At 51.5% G+C, this 22,234-nt stretch overlaps 1 protein-coding gene across 1 annotated transcript in view; it reads left to right on the top strand.

Annotated features, from left to right (window-relative positions):
- Window positions 1–22,092, top strand: part of LOC122383098 (RNA pseudouridylate synthase domain-containing protein 2-like) — a 186,621-nt gene extending 164,529 nt beyond the window's left edge. The window contains exons 9-15 of the mRNA XM_043369216.1: window positions 3,703–3,814; window positions 10,006–10,196; window positions 12,170–12,355; window positions 18,516–18,647; window positions 19,559–19,615; window positions 19,670–19,797; window positions 20,379–22,092. Of these exons, the coding sequence (XP_043225151.1) occupies window positions 3,703–3,814; window positions 10,006–10,196; window positions 12,170–12,355; window positions 18,516–18,647; window positions 19,559–19,615; window positions 19,670–19,797; window positions 20,379–20,456 (884 nt within the window). The 3' untranslated portion in view covers window positions 20,457–22,092. The remainder of the gene's footprint in view (window positions 1–3,702; window positions 3,815–10,005; window positions 10,197–12,169; window positions 12,356–18,515; window positions 18,648–19,558; window positions 19,616–19,669; window positions 19,798–20,378) is intronic.
- Window positions 22,093–22,234: the final 142 nt, after the last annotated feature.

The raw sequence follows: 22,234 nt of genomic DNA, 5'->3' as shown, positions 1-22,234 counted from the left end.
GCGGCGAAGTTACCTTGGCCCGGTGGACGGCGGGGGTCATCAGGTCGACCGGTGCCGACCCAACGCAAACGTCCGCCCGCTAACAGATAGACCAGCTGCCGATAGTTCTGTGGGCCCCGGGCGGCGCCAGGCTAAGATACTGGGGCAATTTGGGACGGATGGCGAGTATGTGCCTGTGGAACGTTTAGGCTGACCTCCATACGGTTGCAAGGGGCTCGGTATTCACATTGCACACATGATTAGAAAATGGATAGTCCTGTGGAGATCCATTAGACGTTTGCACTATCTAGTACTCAAAGACCAGAAATGGCTCTATTCTGGTCCTTGATTCATTAACCAATAGGGTACTTGGACTTGTCGTTTTGGGGTATCAACTATCAACAATGTTCGATCAGCGTCCTGCGCCGGACATCCGACCGATTCAGTTCACACGCGGGCGTGCTAGACTGTGCCGCATCACAGCCATGTACTGCGGGCCAGCCTACCTTCCCGTGAGCCCCAGTCGGCAGCCGGTGGATGCTGGACGCTCGCACACGATGCTCCCACGGAAAGAATCCACTCAGATGAACTGATCAGATATCTCTCAACTATCTATCGCCTTCTTCCCCGCCCTGCCGAGAAATCACTTCTCCTGTCCCCTCCCCTCCCCCTCACCCTCCCGTGAGTGTCGGCGCTCACGCTCACTCACCCCCGCTTCTCCCCGCGGAGGGCAGAGGTCAACACGGCCGTCTCGGGAGGGCTCCGGCACCCGTTCGTCACACACGCGCCACTATTGATCTGTTTGCGCCGCGTACGCCGCGCCGCGCCGCGCCTCGCGAGGTGATCAGGCAGGTGCGGGCCCGGCGTCTGGGCTCTGTCTGGAAGTCCGGATCCTCTGACACCATCGGTACACCATCGGGACTCGCCAACTCATCTATGTAATTAATTCATAGTGACTAGATTCCACCTCGATTCTGTCGTTGCTTTCTTGTCATACCGGACGTATAGAAACAATAATCATTGCAGCGCCGTCAAACTATGTAGTTGAATTGCTGTCACCTGGGCCTCGTTGCATAAAGCGAGTCCGTAACTTGCGCCGGTTTTTGGGCTTGTATTGCAAGCGCACGTGACGTGAAGCGATAAATTTGTTTCACTTTCTCCCTTCTGTTCTTGCTTTCAAGATAAATAAATTCAACGATTCAAACTATCGTCATCGCTTTACATGCACTTGCAATGCAAGACCAAAAACTGGCGTAAGTTACGGACTCGCTTTATGAAACGAGGCCCTGGCTCTAATAGGTAGTCGCAGTCCCGCCGGTACCACCACCACGGACTCGATTTCTCAGGACGGAGTTCATGGCACCTCATCATTGCAGTGCTGCGCCGACGGTCTATTATTGGAGGGCACCTTCCCAGGCCTCTCCGCTCCAATGCACGGCCGGCGTGGGGCCTCCTTTTCTCTCGTGTTTCCGGCGGGGCCGCTGATTAATGAGGTCGGCCGCACCTCGGCTGTACCTCGGCCTTTTGGAGTACTCGCCCCGCTGACATCGGGGATTAGATCCGCCATCTGCCGCTGAGGTCCTGCCTCTGACGACGTTTTGATGTTGATGGTGATGTTCTGAATATGTGTACACCCACCCTGATTCAATATACCCTGTGAACCCACTGCGACATGCGGAAGGTTATAGGTATATGCTCCGTGTAATATTGTATGACATCCAATCCAATATATCAGTTAAATGTTAAGTTAAATTTTTGTATCGTGGTGCTTCTTTTCGTCCAAACTTATGGGAGTTGACTACGAATAATCTGTCTTCTAATTTTGATGGATGAATTCGCTAAAATAATATAAATGAATACTCTCGGACCGGGCTCATAATTCGGGTATTGTTTTATGGTTTTTAGGTTAAAGACAATTAATTTTGAATGGTCATTATATTCATAGATATAAGGCAATTGCTCGACAGCGCAAGCCGTTTTGTCAGTTCCCACGGCTCGGAACGTAGGTGCTGCGCTTTCTTCGCGTATGATCCCCAAGGGACAAAACTTGGCTCAAAATTCACAAGCTAGCTCGGCCAAAAGTTGGTGGTAAATCGAGCGGACCTCCCTGCAAATAGGGCCAATGTTTACCTAACAAGTTTATGGTTCCAGTGTGAAAATACCTTAACTCAGTTTGATAGTTTTGTTTCAGGATATGTCCCTTTTTTATTTGTGTGGGCATGATGCCGTCGCCGCTAGATAATATAAAGCCAGCAGTAGTACCTCCAATTGATTGAGTCACCATCCTTCAATTGATTCCAGCAGTACCTACCGTACCTGTGTATTTGTGAAATCTCGGATAAGTTGATGAGTTAAACGCGTTTAAATTGTGACGTCATTTTTTTAGGACTGAGGTCAACGACCTGGTGCCGATCTTTCGTCTTACGTAATAACTCATCATGAGAACATGCTGCTGCCGAATAAAATGATTGGCTAATGACTAATGACATTCGTTAGAGCAAATGTAGGAGACATTTTCCCGAGCTCCTGCCATCAGTCGAGAGTTGCCTGCAGAACGGACTGAGCTCGCGTGCCGTCTGCCATCGGGTGTGATAGCAGTCCCCGGGGCAATGTCGGCCCGTCCTGCCGACCAGTGCGTGACCGCCGCCCTCGCTGTGCTAATTAAGCTGGACGCTAATATGATGAGCTACCTGGCAGTGTAACACGTAACAAGTGAGGTATTTACGGTCCCAAAGGGACGGGCAGGTGCGTGAATGGCTAATTGAATTAAAAAGGTGCTGCTTATACGAGGAGTCGAATTACAGCCATTTGCACCATTAGTGCATGTTCGTACAGGCATTTGTTGATCTTGCCCACCACAGGAAAATGCTCAGTCTGAAAATCCATCTGGCCTCTAGCTATTCGGCCGGGGGAAATCCGGATCCGACCGTGCCTCATTGGCGCAGTGGTTTACAGCCCCCCCCCTTTCTCAATTCAACGCCCCTCCCTCCCACTCAGAGCCCCCAAACCCGTCCGCTCGCTCGGCAGAGTCGGCGGCAGCGGACCCTGCCCAGCCGTAATATCTGCGGGCCGTTTGGTGAAAGATGGAATGTCGCCTTGATTACGGGAGTAATATCTCACCCCAGTCTCGGCCGCTGGCTCCCTACGCTAGATATTAGATGTGGGCATGTCAGCCGGCCAAGTGTTATTCAACTGGAATTTTACGACCAAATGGAATTAGGTCGTTTTCAATATTGTGTTTATGCATGTATGATCAATTTATACGCAAGGGCGTGTTATTCTCAAGGTCGCATTGATTCAATGGAAAAGGAAAATATGTTTGCGGAAGGAAGTAGTGCATATCAAAGGAAGGAAATCCAGCTAATGTTTTGCTTCATTTTTGTATTTAGCTACTCTTATCGTTAATTTTGTTTTGCCGATTCAGGATGCCCTCAGCTATGTCACTGTATGCAATGGGCATAATAGAGGTAAGAGCCTCCGAGACGTTTTGGCATGTCTCTTTCAGGCTGTGAGTGCTGCAACAGTGCTGAACCTGGCGAGGTTCTACCTATGTGTAGGTATATCCTGGTCTACTGATGTTCTACGTTTCACTGTCCGCGTATTTCCATTTCCCCTCGCCACGCGATCTGCTAATGTTCGGCCGCTTCTGTCCCCTGGTCTACTGACATGCAGCCGTTTCCTGCTCTCATGTTCACCTGTGTTGATGTGTTCACCTGTCCTCAGGTCTGCTGATGTTCGGGCGCACCCCGGCAAAGGCGCGCGACATGGAGCAGCAGATCCGGACGCGCCAGGTCACCAAGGAGTACGTGTGCCGCGTGGAGGGCGAGTTCCCCAGGTCAGTCCCCGCCCTCCCTGCTACGGCTCCCCTGCCGCCGACGGCCGCTGCGTGTCGGGCCTGCCGCATTTCTGCCACCGGTCGAGCGGGAGGGGAGGATAACGTGACCAGAGTTACGTGCCCGGCAGAACCGAACCCGATCGAGATATCGAGCCGAACAGGTCGGCTTTGGTCGGATTGGGCCGACCGGCGGCCGCAGGAGACTGCCGCAAACGGGTGCCGTTGGTGTGTGTCTTTTGAATGCGACCACCGACGAAAATTGGTATTTGTCGCGATGCATCATTTTGCAGACATACAGGGTGTCCAGTAAAAGTGTACCCAGACTTTTCTCCATATTTTATCTTAAAAACATCACACTCACGAACAATTGTCCTCGTTTGAGAGTCAAGGCAATGGCAAAACATTTGCCATGCTTTTCAACTGTGCTCGGCACTCTGCTGAGCAGCGTGTGCCGTCTAGAGCAACTGCTCTATAGTAGCCCCTTTGCGTCGGGCCACCGCCGGCAGACGGACCGGCTGGAGGTGGGTGATTGCCTTGACGACCATGTGGGAAGGAAGACGACGGATCTCGTCGCTGATGGCGTCTTTCAGCTCCTGGGTCGACCCTGGATTGCCGGTGTGCACACAGTCCTTGAGAAAGCCCCACAAGAAGAAATCTAGAGGGCTGGGGTCGGGCCAGTGGGGAGCCCATTCCACCGCGCTTTTCAAGCTGATGTGGAGATCAGGAAAGTGTTCCTCCAGGAATTCCAGCGACCGTTTGGCGGTGTGAGGCGGCGCCCTGTCCTGTTGAAAACATTCTTGATGGCGACGGATCCCGCGTCTCCGCTTCAGCTCTCGCAAGAATGGTTCCATCGCCTCCGAGACGTAGCGTTCTAGCGTTACGGTGTTGTGGTTATCTCTCCCCTGTCATCTTCGAAAAAGAAAGGGCCGATAATGCCCCCTCCATGCCTCATTGCCACCCAAACCGATACTTTCTTGCTGTGCAGAGGCATGGTCTGAACTTTTTCTAAGCGATGGGATCCCCAGTGCACGTGACATTGTGGGATTTCACATGCCATGGTCCGTCACCGTCTGCCGGCGGTGGCCCGACGCAAAGGGGCTCATAAAGAGCAGTTGCTCTAGACGGCACGCGCTGGTCAGCAGAGTGCCGAGCACAGTTAAAAAGCATAGCAAATATTTTGCCATTGTCTAGACTCTCAAAGGAGGGCAATTGTTTGTGAGTGTGATGTTTTTAAGACAAAATACGGAGAAAAGTCTGGGTACACTTTTGACGTGGACATCCGGTATTGTGGAAATATACCTAATGAACCCAAAATTCCTGTAGCATCAGCTCTCAGAAAGGCTGATATCTCAACATATTTTAAGCTGTGACTCAAGTCTAAGGTTGAACTAAAAACCCATTAGTTTGGTCCTAATCTGCTCAGGCGCTGCGTATGGCGTACCAGGCTCGGCCGCGCTGTCAGAGCCGAGCCTTCGCCACCAGTTGTTCAAAAAGAACTCGCTACAACTCGATCAGCGCCGCTAACAATGCGCGCTGGAATATTTTTACATCGCAACACGGCTTGTCTTTTGAAGTTGAAACCAGATTTGTGGGGGTTTGGATCCAAGCTTCCAGTTTCAAAGAATCCAAGAATTTCTAGAGGATTCTGTTTTTGTGGTCGTGCTGACGGTTATTTTCCATTTAATGATCTAACCCTCCCCTTTGTTTTTCATGCGTTCTAACAAAACCGAACTGAGTTTTAGTTCTCCTCTCTGACCTTCATGAATTGTTTTATTTGATTCAGCTCCCTCCTTAGGTATGTTTTTATTCCACCTTTAGACCCTCTCCCTCGTCCTGTCTCCCTTCCCTCACGCCTCTTCCGCCTCTCACTGCTCCAGCCTGGAAGGTAGCACGACTCTGATACAATGTTCCGAACTAACTAGGCTAATACAATCCGCACAAACTTTTCCAACAACTCGTCGACAATCTGGCAGCGAACCGGTGGAGTCTGCCCGTCCCTCGACGAGCGAGCTGAGAGCGGCCATTTTGCCGTCGTATTTTGTATGTTTTTCAAAGGTGCGTCTCCCTAGTCCCTTGGCCGGCCTGAGCTGAAAGAGGTTCGCTGAGTGTAGCGTCAGGTACGCCGTGTTTTGGGGAGACGCTGAGCTGGCTGTTTTTGCCGACGTGTTGATGGGGAGAGTGAATAGGCGGCAGTGTAGAGGGAAGTAGGACGAATGAAAGATCGGATAGAGACACACGTCAACTTCACACGACCCAAACTTCTAGCTGTCAGCCTGCTATCAACTTCTCTCTGGCTCTGAATTATGTGGGAGCAACGCGTTGGTAGGCTGGTAGCGCTTTCAGCTTGTCAAATAAACTGTCAGCAGAAATGTTGGCAATAACACCCGTTTTAGCAGAAAAGATAGGTACCGGCACATCTTGCAAATGAAGACGACAATTCTGAACAGCTTCGAGTACCTGCCTACAAGTACTTGCTCGGTTTTTGATTACATTTGACCGGCTCAGAACAGAACAGAACAGATTTATTTGAATAAGATCCACGATTCTCCCCTCGTCCTGTCTCTCCCTTCCCTCACGCCTCTTCTACCTCTGGCTCCTCCAGCCTGGAAGGTAGCACGACTCTGATACAATTTTCCGAACTATAGGCTAATACAATCCACACAAACTTGTTCATGTCCCCGTTTATAATTTGTAGCGGTTTTGCGGTGCCATCAGTCCGTTACAGTGTCATCGCGTATCATCCAATTTAGGGAGAACGATCGGTATTCCTCCCGTGCCAGCCGTGTACCATTCAGTGCGTGAAAAATGAGATTTCATGCGTTCAGCGAAACCCTCACACAAGCCTCGTGGTCCGGCATTGGCCGTCCATTTTTAGTTTATATTTACGTGGACCGCTGAGGTCACGTCACAGCTCGCCACCGGTGAAGGTCGACTCGGTCTAATTAATTTACGGCGATCGTAGCGGTCGCGCCCCTGGCATCGACACAGGCCTCCATTCCGCGGCGCTGAGTTACTGTGGAGCAGGAATGTCCGGTGCGTCCGCGCCTGCCAAGCCCGCTCCTCACGGGCGTCCTGGCGGCCTCTCGGTGGAATAAGAGTCGGGAGCCGCTCTCGGAGAGTGCGGGGGGGGGGAGGGAGGTGCGGTCTGGGTCGGTGTCCGGTGACCCGCACAGGGCGCTCTCTCAGCCAATCACAACACTACGCCGCCTGTGCGCCCGATCAGCTGCTGTCGGCCGACGGTGTAGGTGGTGGTGAGCCGAGCGGGGAGCGGTCACCCGGTGTAAGTTCGCGGAGTGGGCCGGAACAGAACGGTCTCCCCCCGCCCACACACCGACGAGGGCTCGTTGGTCGCCGTAGTTGCCAAAGTTTCCACGGCATGTAGGAGGCGTTGTCTCCTGGGTTTCCTCGCCTATTGCTTCGTTCCGATTAGTCGTCGAAACTCTGGTAAAGACTTGAAGGATGAATAACTTTTATTCCATCGTAGGTAGACTAACCCCGCGTTCGATGTCTCTCGGACGGCGAAGATTCTACGCCGTCCGGCCAATCACGTTTCATAACCGCAGCCGAGCCCCCGCTGACCTTGGACAGGATTGGCCGGACGGCAAAGAATCTTTGCCGTCTAGGAGACATCGAACGCCGCCTAAGTTTAGATGTTTCATTGAGTAAGTACTAACGAATCATCCAACGAGGACACTATGCTATTAGAAAAGAGTGCAGTACTAAAATAAGTTAGTTTATCTGTAGCGCTTCAATCAGCGTTGATTGTGACGCGAGTCTCTGCGATATTTGTTGTAATATCGCGCGGCTGGGATCGTCATCCATCTCCCTCCCTCCCTCCCCTCCCCGGCACGTGCCGACCGGCCGGGACTCTCTCCCCGAGCCTCAGACGAATCTCGGACCACCACGGCGGCTCAGGGGATCGCACGCGAGCTGGCCGATCTTTGGAAACGGCACCGCCAGGTCGCTCGAGCTAATCCGGCAGGTTAAATGAGGTCGTTTGAGTTCACCCACTGATTGGTTTTTATGGTCTGGCAGCACCGCAGGATCGTCAATGGGCTTGTTAAAATATCTTTGTGTTACTGGTGGCGGTGCTGTCATTTTGTTCTTTCTTACTCCTCTCCTTTGGCTGTGCGTCAGAAGGAAGTGCAGTCGGAGCTCCTCGCTTCTCGACTCCGTGGTTCCCATCTCCCTAGTCCCTGCTCCGTGTGCCCACACCGGAGCGGAGCGGCGGCGCTGAGCGGTTACCGGCGGCGGGCTCCGCACACCGATATGGGCCCTCATTTCGCCGGGACGTGCCGTGGCCGCGGTGATTTATTCACGCCTATACCAAGTCACGTCTGCTCCGGGGGCCAAATCACGCCGATCATAGGGTATGGCGGCGCTCTGTTCTTTTCCAGCTCGATGTATCGGCGGCATTCTCTGAAAATGAGGCCGATCCGGGCTGCGGCGTGAACCCACCTGGCACCTCTGGCACTTCTCTAGCGAGTCATGGGTTTGCTGGATTGATGAAGTAACGTTGGCCAAATAAATGTACTCCTACTGATGCCTTCTAATCGTTTACCATGTTGTACGATCTATAATATGTTTTAAAACTGCCTCACAAAGTCGCGCGTCTAACATTGTCAATCTTTATCAAAGATAGTTGACATGGAGCTCGTAGCTATACGTGCACGTAAAACATAACTATCCACACTCATAGCACATTGACTGCCCTAAATCGTCGCTGACCGCAGGACAGGTGATTTGGGTTCACGTAACTGGCTCACGTTCGGGTCGACCAATGACCATTGGCAGACGGCGCCGGCTCTGTCCCAACATAGCATCTGTTTGGCCTTGGTGCCAGAGGATGGGCGGCAATAAATACTTATCCAACTATCTTTGTCGCCATTCCTGTCAAACTTCCTGGCGAATCGCTTCTGATTCTAATTCTAATAAAAGCCGGCTAATCTGTTGGTGCCGGGGCGGGTCGAACTCTGCCAACTGGCGCAGACGTGTGGCCGTAAATTTCCTTTATTTCACCCGCGAGAGGTAAGTTTCAGTTCGTGGTCAAACTTCTCAGTCAGTTCATGGCGGGCCGTACACCGAAATGGAGTGTTTCATTAGCGACACTTATATTAGGTATATTTTCTGACCTACGGACCGAAAGGGGTACTTCCCGTCACCATATCTTTAATGAGCTCAACATACCTACTCGTAGTAAGACATGACCATGGGAAATGACTGCTAACAATGCCTTAAAAACAAATGCAAATAAAGCAAGGTATTGCAGTAGCCATCCGCACAACTTTTAAGACGCGGAACTCTGGTTCATTTACAGACGGACGCTTTTCATTAGTCATCTATCTATCTAAACCACCCCGATCACTATCGCCTCCACCTAGCCGCCGCGCCGACCGGCCGCGCAGCAAATAAAGCACGATGTGACGCCCGGATCCACTAATTGAACCGTTCAAATATTTGGTGATCCACCCCGCGCTCATCCAGCGACCTTTGTGATCGCCGCTGTCCATCGGACGCCACCTGAAAGATAGACGACTCTATCTAAGGCTCGCGTTTCTTGTTCTGTCGGTGCGGTGTCGGTTGTTAGTGGCTGGATCGTATCAGCTCACCTATCTTCAGCGGTCAATGATTAACGGCAATTGCCGTCGGAGCAGTCAGATCACGCAACAACGCGCAAAATGAGACGCAATCACGAGGCAGTACACGTGAACGATTGTTTGCCCGGTCTAAAGAGAATATCAGCTTTCAGTGTAGATGTCGGAAAACTGGCTCAATTTAGCCCTTCCTTATAGCACTGCTGGGCAAGGCCACAGTGCTGGACACGGTGACTGCCTATATCCAGTTTCACAGGGATATGAACTGCCGCCTAACTACATACTAGTTTAACAACTTCGCCCACACACTTCGTCATCTTCTAATATCTATTTCCTTCCACGCATAGTCGATATGTTGTACCACGCCCCAGCAGTGTTTTATGCAATACCAGTCTTCCGTTTGGCCTTATGCCATCTGTTTATTACGCTGTCATGTCACCCAGCCGTCAGCCGCCGCAGCATTTTATCCGCATGCCATTATGGCCGAATCCAGCGCAAAGGACCCCGATCATTGAGTCAGTGCCTAATGAAACGTCTCTCGAGTGTAACATTTAGAGTCCACCCGCCAGGTGTAACCTCGCCGTGCTATGTTCCCAGTGAGCCGATCTCGTGTAAGGAGCCGATCGAGGTGGTCAGCTACAAGATCGGCGTCTGCAAGGTCTCGCCCAAGGGCAAGGAGTGTCTGACAGAGTTCACACGGCTGAACTACAACGGCCGCAGCTCGGTGGTCGTGTGTCGGCCGCAGACGGGCCGCATGCACCAGATCCGCGTCCACCTGCAGTACCTAGGTGAGATCCGGGTTCACCTGCAGTACCTAGGTGAGAGACGGGTCCACCTGCAGTACCTAGGTGAGATCCGGGTTCACCTGCAGTACCTAGGTGAGAGACGGGTCCACCTGCAGTACCTAGGTGAAAGACGGGTCCACCTGCAGTACCTAGGTGAGACACGGGTCCACCTGCAGTACCTAGGTGAAAGACGGGTCCACCTGCAGTACCTAGGTGAGAGACGGTACCAGATCCGCGTCCACCTACAGTACCTAGATGAGACACGGGTTCACCTGCAGTAACTGGGTGAGATACGGCACCCAGGCACCAGATCCGGGTTCACCTGCAGTACCTAGGTGAGAGCCGGTACCAGATCAGGGTCCACCTGCAGTACCTAGGTGAGACACGGGTCCACCTGCAGTACCTAGGTGAGATACGGGTTCACCTGCAGTACCTAGGTGAGACACGGTACCACCTGCAGTACCTAGGTGAGATACGGGCTCATCTGTAGTAACTGGGTGAGGTATGGAACCAGGTAGGTATGTACAATTCGTTGACTTCATTCGGCAAAAACGAGTTTCTGTCCTCGTTGTGCTTACAGATACAGTGCAACATAGATATTGAGCCAACAAATATATTTACAAAGTCCACGTGTGCAGACACATCCTCTAGTCACATCTCATTGGCTGCGAGCAAACCAGCACCACAATGGCATTGGGTCGTGTGCCGGAACAGACCCCATCGCCTGCTGTTCGGTAAAGGTCAGCGGGCGCCCGGACCGCCTGCCAAGCAGCGCGCCGACAGCGGCCGGCCGCCGGCTGCAGCCATGAATTCTACAGACGCCACCGGTGGCGATCGCAGATGCAGCGGGCGCGCCGCCGTCTGTACTGTACTGAATGGACAACTGATACGGCGCCGGTGCCGCGTCCTGTAGCCGTGATCTGACGGCTGTAATGGGCATCCGCCGCCCATTCACTGGCGGTTCTGAAACACCGGAAATGTACAGTCTGTCTTAAAAGTACCGCGCAAAGTGACGGTGGATCCATCAAGCCTTACCGAGGAAGGGCCTGCTTTAATTTGAAAGTCACCGAACCAATTGACCTGGGGAATCGACGAGAATGTCAATTGCTTCGGTGACTTTCAAATTAAAGCAGGCCCTTCCTCGGTAAGGCTTGACGGATCCACCGCACTTTGCGTGTGACTGTACAGACAACTGCTGCGTGTACGGGATCGGTATGATAGGATATCGGGTGACTGACTGTATGTATCTAGTCTGTTGTATCCGTATTCCGTATTCCGGAGCATATGTAAGTATTGCGGGCGGATTGTTCACTGTTATGGTCACTGTTTTGGTCAATAGTTGCTGCTATGCCTACTGGCCAGGCCATATTCGAGTGTGTCGGTGAGTGATCTAGTTTCAGACATGTGCATGGGTCCGAGAAAATGGATCTGGGATCTGATCCCAAAGATCCTGATCTCGGATCCAACAGAATCATAAATCCAGCTGACAGCTCTAATTTATCGAGAGATCCGTAGGGATCACAGATCCTAGTCACATTTTTTGCTTGAGATCCAGTAAGATCATAGATCCTTACTTATTTTTGGTCAACACAGAAATCCCCAAAAAAACACTTGCTGTTACTCACAAACGTTCTGTTTTAGTGATTTTATGTAATTGCACGTCATAATTCTTGTTTTGTGGCACTTATTGACATAAAAACCCTTTAAAACATGGTTTCATATGTTGCGCATGGTGGGATCCACTCAGATCATAGATCCAAGATAAATTTTTCACGCTGGATCCGATGGGATTGTAGATTCTAACCTGTAGTTTGTTTCGAGATCCACTGAGATCATACGATGTAGCGATGTAGATCCATCGCTCGGATCCATGCACATGTCTGGTTAGTTCGTCACCGTTATACTGGCCATATTCGAGTGTGTCGTGTCACCGTGTGCACGTGTCGTTACTGACCGGCTCCCCGTCACCCGGGCAGGTTTTCCGATCATCAACGACCCCCTGTACAACCACACCGTGTTCGGGCCGGGCAAGGGCAAGGGCGGCACCATCGAGAAGTCGGACGAACAGCTGATCCAGGACCTGATCGCCATCCACAACGCCGAAAACTGGCTCGGCATGGACGGAGACGTCGAGCTCAGCATGTTCAAACCCAAGGAGGCCGGTGAGTGCGGCAAGACCATATTGAGGGATGTTGGAAGGATTACATGGTCAGGGGCAAGGCCGGGAGGCAAATTCCCAATAATGCTACACGCTACGCACCTCCAGCGCTGACTGGCTGGTTTTCGCGGGAGATGACGTCATAACCTGACGCCCACGCTCATTGGCGTGGGGGTTATGTGACGTCACATCCATCAGCCAATAGTCAGACGAGGTGGGGATCTATTCGCTAGTTCAGATACAGGTTAAGGAAAGTCTATGACGACAATATACGAGTCTATGCACGAATCACACGCGGACCTAAGGCGCGAATTCAAGGGCCTATTACGGCCTTGATTGATGGCCTTGGCCGAGTGCGCTGGATGTTGGATTTGAAGGCCGTGTTGGTGTTACACCTATTAGACTGTAATTTGTGTTGGATTTTTGGGTGGTGTTGTTTCTGCACCTGTGGTGCAAGATGGAAACGGATGTTTTTTTCGGAAAAATTTGAATCTTCAGGCTTTTCAAACATCGACGCAGGGCCTCGGCTAAGGAATTTTGACTTCTGGGGCAAATCGTCAAAGTGTGTTGGCGCCCTGCTGGGGGGGGGGGGGGGTTGAACAGCTGTTTTTCCTGCGGTTTTTCGCGGATATCTAAAAAACGGAGGCGCTCCATCATCCATCAATTCTACACGTGTTGTAAAAATTTCAGACCAAGGTCATTCAAGATCAGGTCACCAGGTCACTTCAAGTGACCTCACCTCATAAAATGTTTCAATGTATGCCGAGCCGTAGCTACACCGTGTGACCGATCGCTTTGAAACTTTCAGCGATTGATAAGATAAGGGCAACAGCATGTAGGTACACAATTTTTATCTCGGAATTTTCATATCGGTGACCTAAGGTCAGCTCAATTTTGCGACCTCTATTATAAGTCAATGGGAGAAAATTCAAAACCACCTCTTTTGGACGAAAGTCATTCTAAACACTATAAAACACTGTACGTGACTTTGACACACTGAACATGAAAATAGCACCCGTGACCCTTGTTTATGCCCCTGAGGTCTTCTCAGTTCACGAATGGTATCTAACAGTTTTTTTGCGAATAACTTTTGAAAGAGGCATGCTAGAGCGATGAAAATGTCTTAGTTGTTGTTTGGCTCGACGATGCAGATCGACTGATATGCAACATGACAATTTCCGGTCAGATCATGACCTTGACCTGAGGTCGAATTTTCAAGTTGACCTTCAAGGTCAAATTGTAGTTAATTTGATGCGTCTTGACGAGAGGAGCACGATGTCGGTAAAAGAAAGCTCATGCAAGGCATGAGTCAAATGTTATTGCAGAAGAACTGTTCCCGAAAAAATCGTCTATTTTGGTAGTTTTTGCCCCTTGCAGGCAAAACCGTTGACGTTAGGTCGAATCTAAGAGAAGTAACCAGAAAACATGCTAATATGGCTATCAAATGCGCTTTTTCGCGGTGCTGTAGCTCTAATTGGTTCCCGAGTTATGCGTCGGCATCTTGTAAACTGTCGATATTTGACCTGAAAATCGGCGAAATTTGGCGTTCACCATGACCTGACCTTTGACCTGACCAAAAAAGTTGCCGAAGTAATTTCGTCATTATTTTTGACGCTCTTTCGAACGAAGATGATTATGGGGTGCAAAAAGATATGTCTGCCAATGCACGCCCATGTTTTTGGATGGAAATTGAGGGTGCAGCTGCACACCGTGCACTCCCTCTTCCACCGCCCCTGATTTATTGCCACAAACGTCTTCAACCGCTCCCGAATGAAAGAATGCACGTTAATACGGATATATTATCATTTTGTGGAGGTTGGGTAAAGCCTGACCACTACTGGGGCATTCCTCGACTCTACTGGGGCATTTGCCCCAGAAGTTAACATGTTAGCCGAGGCCCTGCATCGACGTGAACTGCAAAGATGATACCTCAACCTTGACTTTGAGATGTAGCGTCAAAACCCGAGAAGAGTTCAGAAACTGGCTTGAAATTTACTGTTCTTCTACCTCAATTACTCTGAACAGCTTCAGACTACTAGCAAGTGGCGATGGGCACAGGAATATGTTCCACCAAGCCACAACTCTAAACCCTCGCACGAGCAGAGCACATTTCGTTTACCATAATGCTGCATGACACAACAGCCTCAGGTTCTTTCGCCGCAACTTCTGCGTCGGATATACCCGATTAATCGTTCGCAGTGTAGTTCGCAGTGCATCAGAGCAGTGGTCTTCGAGCCCTCCCATCGGCCGTGCACATCTCGGAACCCGCTCCCATCGGCCGTGCAGATCTCTCTGAGCCGCCTGCCGGCGGCGCCTCCAGAGCCGAGCGGGCCCCCATGCGCCTACCCCGGACGCGAGTGACGACACCGTGACGTCACCCGCCCGGGCTGTGCGTAGCGTGTAGCACTATTGGGAATTTGCGGCCGGGAGATGCGCAATGTGAACATGAACCGTTTGTTTTCAAGAAAAGTAGTGTCACGACTTAAAAGATATTGGGTGGAGACTTCCACTGGCGTCCAACTGGCGTCTAACTGAGCAGACGTCCAGGTTGGCGTCTAACTTGGCGTCTAACTGTTGGACGGAGACTTCCAAGCTAGACGCGTCTAAATTTAGCTGTCGCCAGATAGACGCAGCGGCCGTCCAGCTGGATGCGTCTTAGACGTGTCTAGCTAGACGCGAAATGGAAGTCTTCAGCCATTGTGAACTTTATTTTTTTACTAAGTGCTATTTATTAACCGAAGGTTTGTTGCCAATAGTTAAATCACTATTCGTTAGAATTGTGTTTTTCTATTGAAAAACAAATCTGAGTTCCCTGACAATTTGGCAAAAGCTGCCTGAGATCTATGCATTGAGTGTTTTGCAGTTCCGTTTTTAGCTTGGTACGCGTATTTTTGCAAGCTGCCTCGTTTTGCTTATCTGAAAAACATGCCATTATCTCAAGAACTATGATAGCTAGAATAACGATGGGAAAAGCAATCGATAGCTATTGAACTCTTCTTTTGATAAAGTCATCATCAAAAATGACCTCAGGTCAACGGTTTAGCCTCCAGAGGGCAAAAACTCCAAAAATAGCTGTTTTTACGAAAAGTGTTTTTCGACAATAACTTTTGACTTAACCCGGCAGTTGCTGGGGTATTTCGCCACCCACCGTTTGCTGGGGGGGGGGGGCGTTAAACGCCCCCAGCCGATAACTCGAGAACCAATAGGCGCAGCGTAACGCACGAGGCGGCAAACGAAAGAACGCGACGAGACGCTTCAGATGAGTACTTTAAAGTTGAATTTTGAGGTCACAGGTCAGGTCAAGGTCAGGTCAAACACCTGAAATCGGGCTTTCAGTAGCATGGACTTCAGGACTTCGCAATGGGCGCCTCTCGTCATAAACTCTGTCAAAACGGTGCACAATCCATCATATAAGGCCTACAAGAGTGTCAGCTCCATGCAGGGGTCAGTCAAGCATAGGTCAGGGTCAAGGTCAGGTCAACCGGGCAGGCACATATCCCCGAAAATAAAAACTGATATTCGCAGCCTGTGACACATGTTTTATGGGTAATTTGGGGCGTAGAACACGATGGTGACATTCATTTTATCATATGTGTACGTGTTTGGCTAAAAAAGTTCAGTTTAAGAAATTCATGTATCATGGTCGTGAAGTAGTCACGAGAAATTGCCAAGATTCAGTTCAAGATTTTGGAAAATGCGGAACGATAATCAATAATCGAAGTTAGCCTTTTGATTTTCCATGGTATTGGCAGTCTAATGGCGTTTACGGCATGTCTATATGTCTATTCTGTGATTTTATATGATTTTTTGAACATATGCCGTTTTTGGTCGAAAACTCAGAAATCATGACGTCACTAAAACCTCGATATCTCAAAAATTTTTCCGACCGATTTTTTTGAAACTTTGTCACAATAAACTTCAATCAATTCCCTACAGGTACCCAAAATTTGGCGCGCCTGCGGCGCGCCGTTTTTATGCTATGGCCCGGCGAAAAAAGTGGGGGCGTTTAACGCCCCCCCCCCAGCAACTCGCGGGTTAAAAAAAGGTAGGACATTTCTATTGCCAGAATCGTGTTCCTCTCGCCGAGACGCGTCGAATGAACTAATATTTGACCTTGAAAGGTCAACTTGAAAATTTGACCTCAGGTCAAGGTCATGACCTGACCGGAAAAGGTCATGTTACATATCAGTCGATGCGTCTCGGCAAGACAAACACCATGAGGCCAACCCCAGCGTTTTATCTTTTTCCAATCGAGAGTTATTGGCAAAAAACTGTTTGTAGCCTCAAATGACCTCGGATGACCTTTCTAGAGGCTATCAGCAAAAAAGACACCTTGGTCGTCACGGGTGGTCCAAGTCATTGTGATTCTGAAATAGTTTGACTGTTCCTATGCGTACACACGGATCTAGAGGCATTTTCGTTTTCTCCATTGACTTATAATGGAATGGTCACGCCACTGACCTGACCTTAGGTCACGTATATAAAAAATCCGAGATATACAAATTGTAGGCATCCATAACATCATGTAATCCACCAAGTTTAAAACCTCTCTGACAAACACTGCAGGCTGGACATGATTGAAAACTTTTTTAGGCTTGGTCAGTTTACTTGACCTGGTGACCTGACCTGACATGACCTGGGGTCAAAAATTTCACACATTGTCCAAAATTGATGTGCAAAAAGCTACTCCAAGCGGCGCGGCGCTACGCGCTGCAGTTTTTTATTCACACGCAAAAACCGCGACAGGGTGGTAACATATGCCCCCCCCCCCACAGCTGGGGCGAAGGTTTACCCGCGACCTGGTGGGGGGGGCTATTTTTTGCCCCCCCCCCCCCCTCCAGACTTTTCGATATATCTCCAGAACCGCTGCGCCGATCGTCACCAAACTTTCAGTACCCTCCCGGACATCAATTTTACACATTGTGACCAAAATTTTTTCCAAAGGCTATGATAGGTTGGCCGGAAATGACGTCAGAGTGACGTCATGTTCTGCCGTTTTCGACCCAAAAAAGGGTTTCGCGGGAAGAGCTGTCAGGCCTATAGCTTTGCAAATACAGAAAAAATGATAAAAAACATAAAAGCTGTAGAATCAACAGGGCTACAAAACTGCTATCTCGGATTTTTGAAATTTTTGGATTTGGACCCCCAAAAATCAAAAAAAAAATATTTTTTTTTGGATATAATAGTCGAAAAATCCAAAAAGTTTTTTGGATTTCGCAAAAACCGGAATATATGTGATAGTCCTTACCGCCTTCCATCCACATACCAAATTTGAGATTGATACCTCTTTTTTTGGCGAAGTTATAGCGAAAAAACTGTTCAAAATTGATGACGTCAAATTTTCAAACTCAATTTTTAGCTATTCTAGACCCCGTAGCGCAAAACAAAGACCACCATTAGACTCCCCGTGACGAGCTGCATCGAATCAATACCCATTTTATGCAAAACTATCAACTTTAAAATTTGACCTTTTTTGGCCTGACCTTGACCTGACCTTGACCTGAACTTCACCAGAAAGTGACCTAAGCCGTACCTGATAGTCTTATAACCAACACCATTGAGTTGGAAATGAAAAATTGGCCATAAAACATGCATCACATAACCTTAGTAAAGTTGGGCTCATGTGACCTGACCTGTGACCCTTGGTGACCTGACCTGTGACCTGACCTGGTATTGTCAGTGACCTCTAATAGCAACATATCTACTAGGCAACTGACGCCCTATCGCTGATTATCGACAAAATGCGTTTTCCTCGGTGTTATAGCGCATTCCCTAGCAGACCCGTGAACGGTGAAACATTTCACCTTTGACCTGACCTGTGACGTCATCGGTGACCTTGAGGTCAATGAAATTTGGTTTCCCTGGACAAATTTGACAGGCCTTTCGAACGCCGTTTGAATTTTGCGGATCCGTCCAGTAGTTTCGGAGATACGAGGGGGGGGCAAAAAATAGCCCCCCCCCCCACCAGGTCGCGTTATAAACAGACCCCACCAGGGCGCGGGTTAACACGTGTGATGGTTCCTCCAGTGCTCGCGAGGTGTCACCCCCGGTTTCTTGTCTGACTGCGGTGTCCCTGCTCTGTAGGTGAGATGGTTCCACCAGTCCCCGCCAGGTGTCGGGACGGCTCTGTACTGACTGTTGTGTCCTGTGTCCCTGCTCTGTAGGTGAGATGGTTCCACCAGTGCCCGCCAGGTGTCGGGACGGCTCGCCCGCCACGGCCAGTCCCGGCCCGTCCGAGGCAGCCGGTCAGCCCGCCGCGCCGGCGTCGGCCGTCCCTCAGACCCAGCGCCAGAAGGGTACGTCAAGTTCTCCCTTCCCACTTCCCTCCCTTCTCCGCCGCGTGGTAACTACTTGTCTATCACCATCTCCCGCGATCGGGATCGGCCCCACAGTCCATGACTCTTATCGAACAGTTTAGGCAGTTCTCGGAAATCACCGTCCCTCCCAGTGGTCTCGGGAATCTATCGAGTCTTTGCCGTTTCATCAATAGCTTTCAACCCGACTTGACTTCTTTCCGCACAATCGAACCACAGCTACTCAGGAAGTCCACTGATTTTTCCCCAACTAAAGGATAATCACCACCAGACCCCTACAGCCACTACGTGGTGGGACCCTGGCTCTAAGTAGGACTAATCCTGATGCATCACTCATGATTTCTTCCTCTGGGAAAGCTCTGGAACTATTCGGACAGCGCATGCTTACCCGGGACTGCCTACAGTCATGACTGTGGTGGTAAAACATCCGACACTTCTGGCGGGGAGCGACGCCTGTTTGTGGGGATACGGGCAGCTTCAGAGGCTTAGCCCAGCTCTGAAACTGATCCTCGGGGATCGCCCACAGCCAATGGGAGGGAGGCGGCAAGCGGGCTTAGTGCTAACTGCCGAAAGATGGGGCTTAGGCAGCTTTTTCTGAGCTGAGTCGTGACTGTACTGGCTGTGTCTTGTAATGGAACGCGGATTATGAAGGGTTAGACGCGGAACGGTTACGTCGTTTGTCTGGCTGCTGATGTCGACAACGTCTCGTCATTTGTCAATGATCGAGACCCCGCGTTTCGGTGCTTATTTGTTCGGCAAATTTGGCTCGCCATTCAGTAGCACAGAAGCTGTATGACGGTTTCCTGCACAGTCGTCAAACAACTCACAGCACAAACTGAGATGTTGAATACCGGGCTGGAAATATGTGACTGTACATACGCTCTCCCCCACAGGCAGCAGCGAAGCCGGCGTCCCCACTGCTGCGGCGGCGGAGCCTGGCGTCCGGGACGGCGAGACGCCGCCGGCGGCCGGCGCGGGCGGGGGCGGCGGCGGGGGCGGGGGCGGGGGCGGCGGCGGCACGTTCCGCCCAGAACTGATGGTGGCCGACCCGCACTGCTACGAGTGCAAGGTCCGCTACCGCGACCCCAAGCCCAGTGACCTGGTCATGTACCTGCACGCGCTCAAGTATGCGGTGAGTACCGCCAGAACGGTGATGTTGTGATGTTGTGCCGGGCAACACAGCTCTCGATGCGACAGTGTAAGGGTATCATTTCTCAATTAATGCGTATGGCTGGAAACTGTTATGAATTGTCGGAAAAGTAGAAGCTCAATGTATGACTGGTTGTATTGTTTACTGATCACGAGCTTCTTGTCATTGCTTTTTTCAAAGAGCGTAGTGAGTTTATCTTCGATTATTAGTGTCCTAGATCACCATTTCAATATGTATCAGACGACATCGGAGTGACAGCTGATGGCTCCCCTAATGTGCCGTCTGGTGACCCGTTCTCCTCACTGTTTCGACTGGCGCTCTTTTCTTTCTCAGTATCCCAGCTGGCAATCCATTCTCCCCTTGCTTCCCTGTCCGCAGTCTATTCTCCCTCACTGTCCCATCTGACAGTCTGGCCTCGATATCCCATCTCCCTCACTGTCCCATCTGACAGTCTGATCTCACTGCTCCGTCTGACGCTCTATTCTCCCTGGACAGGGTCCCGGCTGGCAGTGTGTTTAACTTGTCCCCCAGTATCTTTCTGACGATCTATTCTCCCTGGACAGGGTCCCGGCTGGCAGTACGAGACCAAGATGCCCGACTGGGCAGCAGAGGACTGGCGCGACCCGGACGGCAAGGCTTGAGGGGCGCCAACGTCCGGACGGCAAGGCCTGAGGGCGTCCCGGTCCGGACAGCTGAGCCTGAGGGGCTTCCCGGTCCGGATGGGAGTGCCTGAGGGGCGTCCTGGTACTGGCGGTCCGGCCGGAGGGCGTCCCGGGCCTGAAGGGCGTCCCGTTCCGGACAGCGGAGCCTGAGGGGCGTCCGCCCCGCCGTCGGCCTCCCTGTCGTCATATCACCGGGCGCTGTCGGTCCGGCGGTGACCGGGCTGCCCTCTGGAATTCTTCCGAGCGCCGAGAGTTCGGCAGTGCGGCGGCTGAGGCCGGCGGCAAACAGTCTTTCCATCGGTCGGGCACCGCCTGACCCAGACTGTAGTGTAGAGACGGGCGGGTCCGCGGGCCGCACGGCCGGCGCTGCGCCCACTTCCGTGCTGGAGGCCCGCTGCTTGGCCTGCTGTGCAGACTCGAATCAAAAGACAAGTGTCTGGGCGGGCCCGGGCCGCGCCGCGCGCCGCCCATGTCGGCGACTGGCGGGGGACTCTGTGTCAGTGGCTGGACAGCCGGCCGGTAAACGGGGGTGTTTGTAGCTAGTGGTACTATGTGCGGCCCAGTGCCTCAATGTCTTCGCCTCGGCGCCGAACGATGGAGCTGATGTTATAAGTCATATCCCGCGGGCGGATATCATGTGGCAGCCTGCCTGTGGACATATGGCAGCCGTGAATATAGTGCCGCGTTCGGTGCAAAGTGTCACTCGCTAGTGTCACGAGTTTTCAGTGTAACTCGGCAAAACTGGCGCAGCCCAGGCGCGCTACAAGGATGGACTGTCTTTGTAAACTTTCACACCTCTTCCGATGATGTGCTAGTAGATGGTTTCGTTTCTGGATTTCTATGTCTCGACTGACGCGCTGCTGTGACGGCGGGCAGCCTCTTCCGTCGGCGCGCCGCGCTGCTGACCGGCGTGACTCGCGCGCTCTGTCCGCGGCCGTGACGTCACGCTGACGTCACGGCCGCCGTGCCTTGTGAGTTGGCTGCGCGGCCGTGCGCCCCTGCGGACGCGGCCGCTCGCCTGTGCCTTGGTCTTACCTCAGTCTCCCGGCGCTGCGGCGCGCTCTGCTGGCGCCGCGGCCGCCGGGCGCGGAGCCGCGGCCGCCCCCTACCGGCCGAATGTCAGCGCGCGAGGGCTGGTTGTTTGTTGGTATGTCTGCTTTGAGTTTGTTGACTACGAATGTGTCTGGCTGAGCCGATTGTCGAGCTGTAAGAACTGAGACATGACCGGATGCTTTCCGTCCGCTTTTTAGACTCAAATTGTGTCCGGAAAACCACGCACACCCTTTCAATACGCTGCAAACACCGCCAAGCGTACAACTGAGTGTGAGGTGGCGTGTGAATGCGGTAAAATTGCAAGTTGGACGGATGTGTCCTGTGACACCGAACAATCACCGATGGATTCGCTGCTTGCCCCGTGCTGCCATGAACTGACGCACTGGTGTGAGGACATGGTTGTCTCAGTGAGAGCGGCGGTGCGTGTGTGCTGGCGACAGGCGATATGTCAGCGTGAGCGAGTGCCGGAGGGCGGTGGGAGTGTCGCTCTGCTACTCAGTCTCCTGATCAGCCGAGACTGGCCGCAATATGTTGACGTTTGAACAATAAAATTACCTTCAGACGTTGTAGTTTTTGTGTGGTGACGCTTCACCTCATGACTGACCAAGCAGCCACGAGAACATTTAGACAGAGCTCTGGCCTCACGGTATGGATGCCACTGTAGGCTACGGTGAAATGGTATAAAAGCTTAAACACAATGGGAA

This window comes from Amphibalanus amphitrite, unplaced genomic scaffold (genome assembly GCF_019059575.1).
Source record: "Amphibalanus amphitrite isolate SeventyFive unplaced genomic scaffold, NRLGWU_Aamphi_draft 000155F_arrow, whole genome shotgun sequence".
NCBI lineage: Eukaryota > Metazoa > Arthropoda > Thecostraca > Balanomorpha > Balanidae > Amphibalanus > Amphibalanus amphitrite.
The sequence above is the reverse complement of the archived record's forward strand: the minus strand, read 5'-3'. Positions and strand labels throughout refer to the sequence as shown.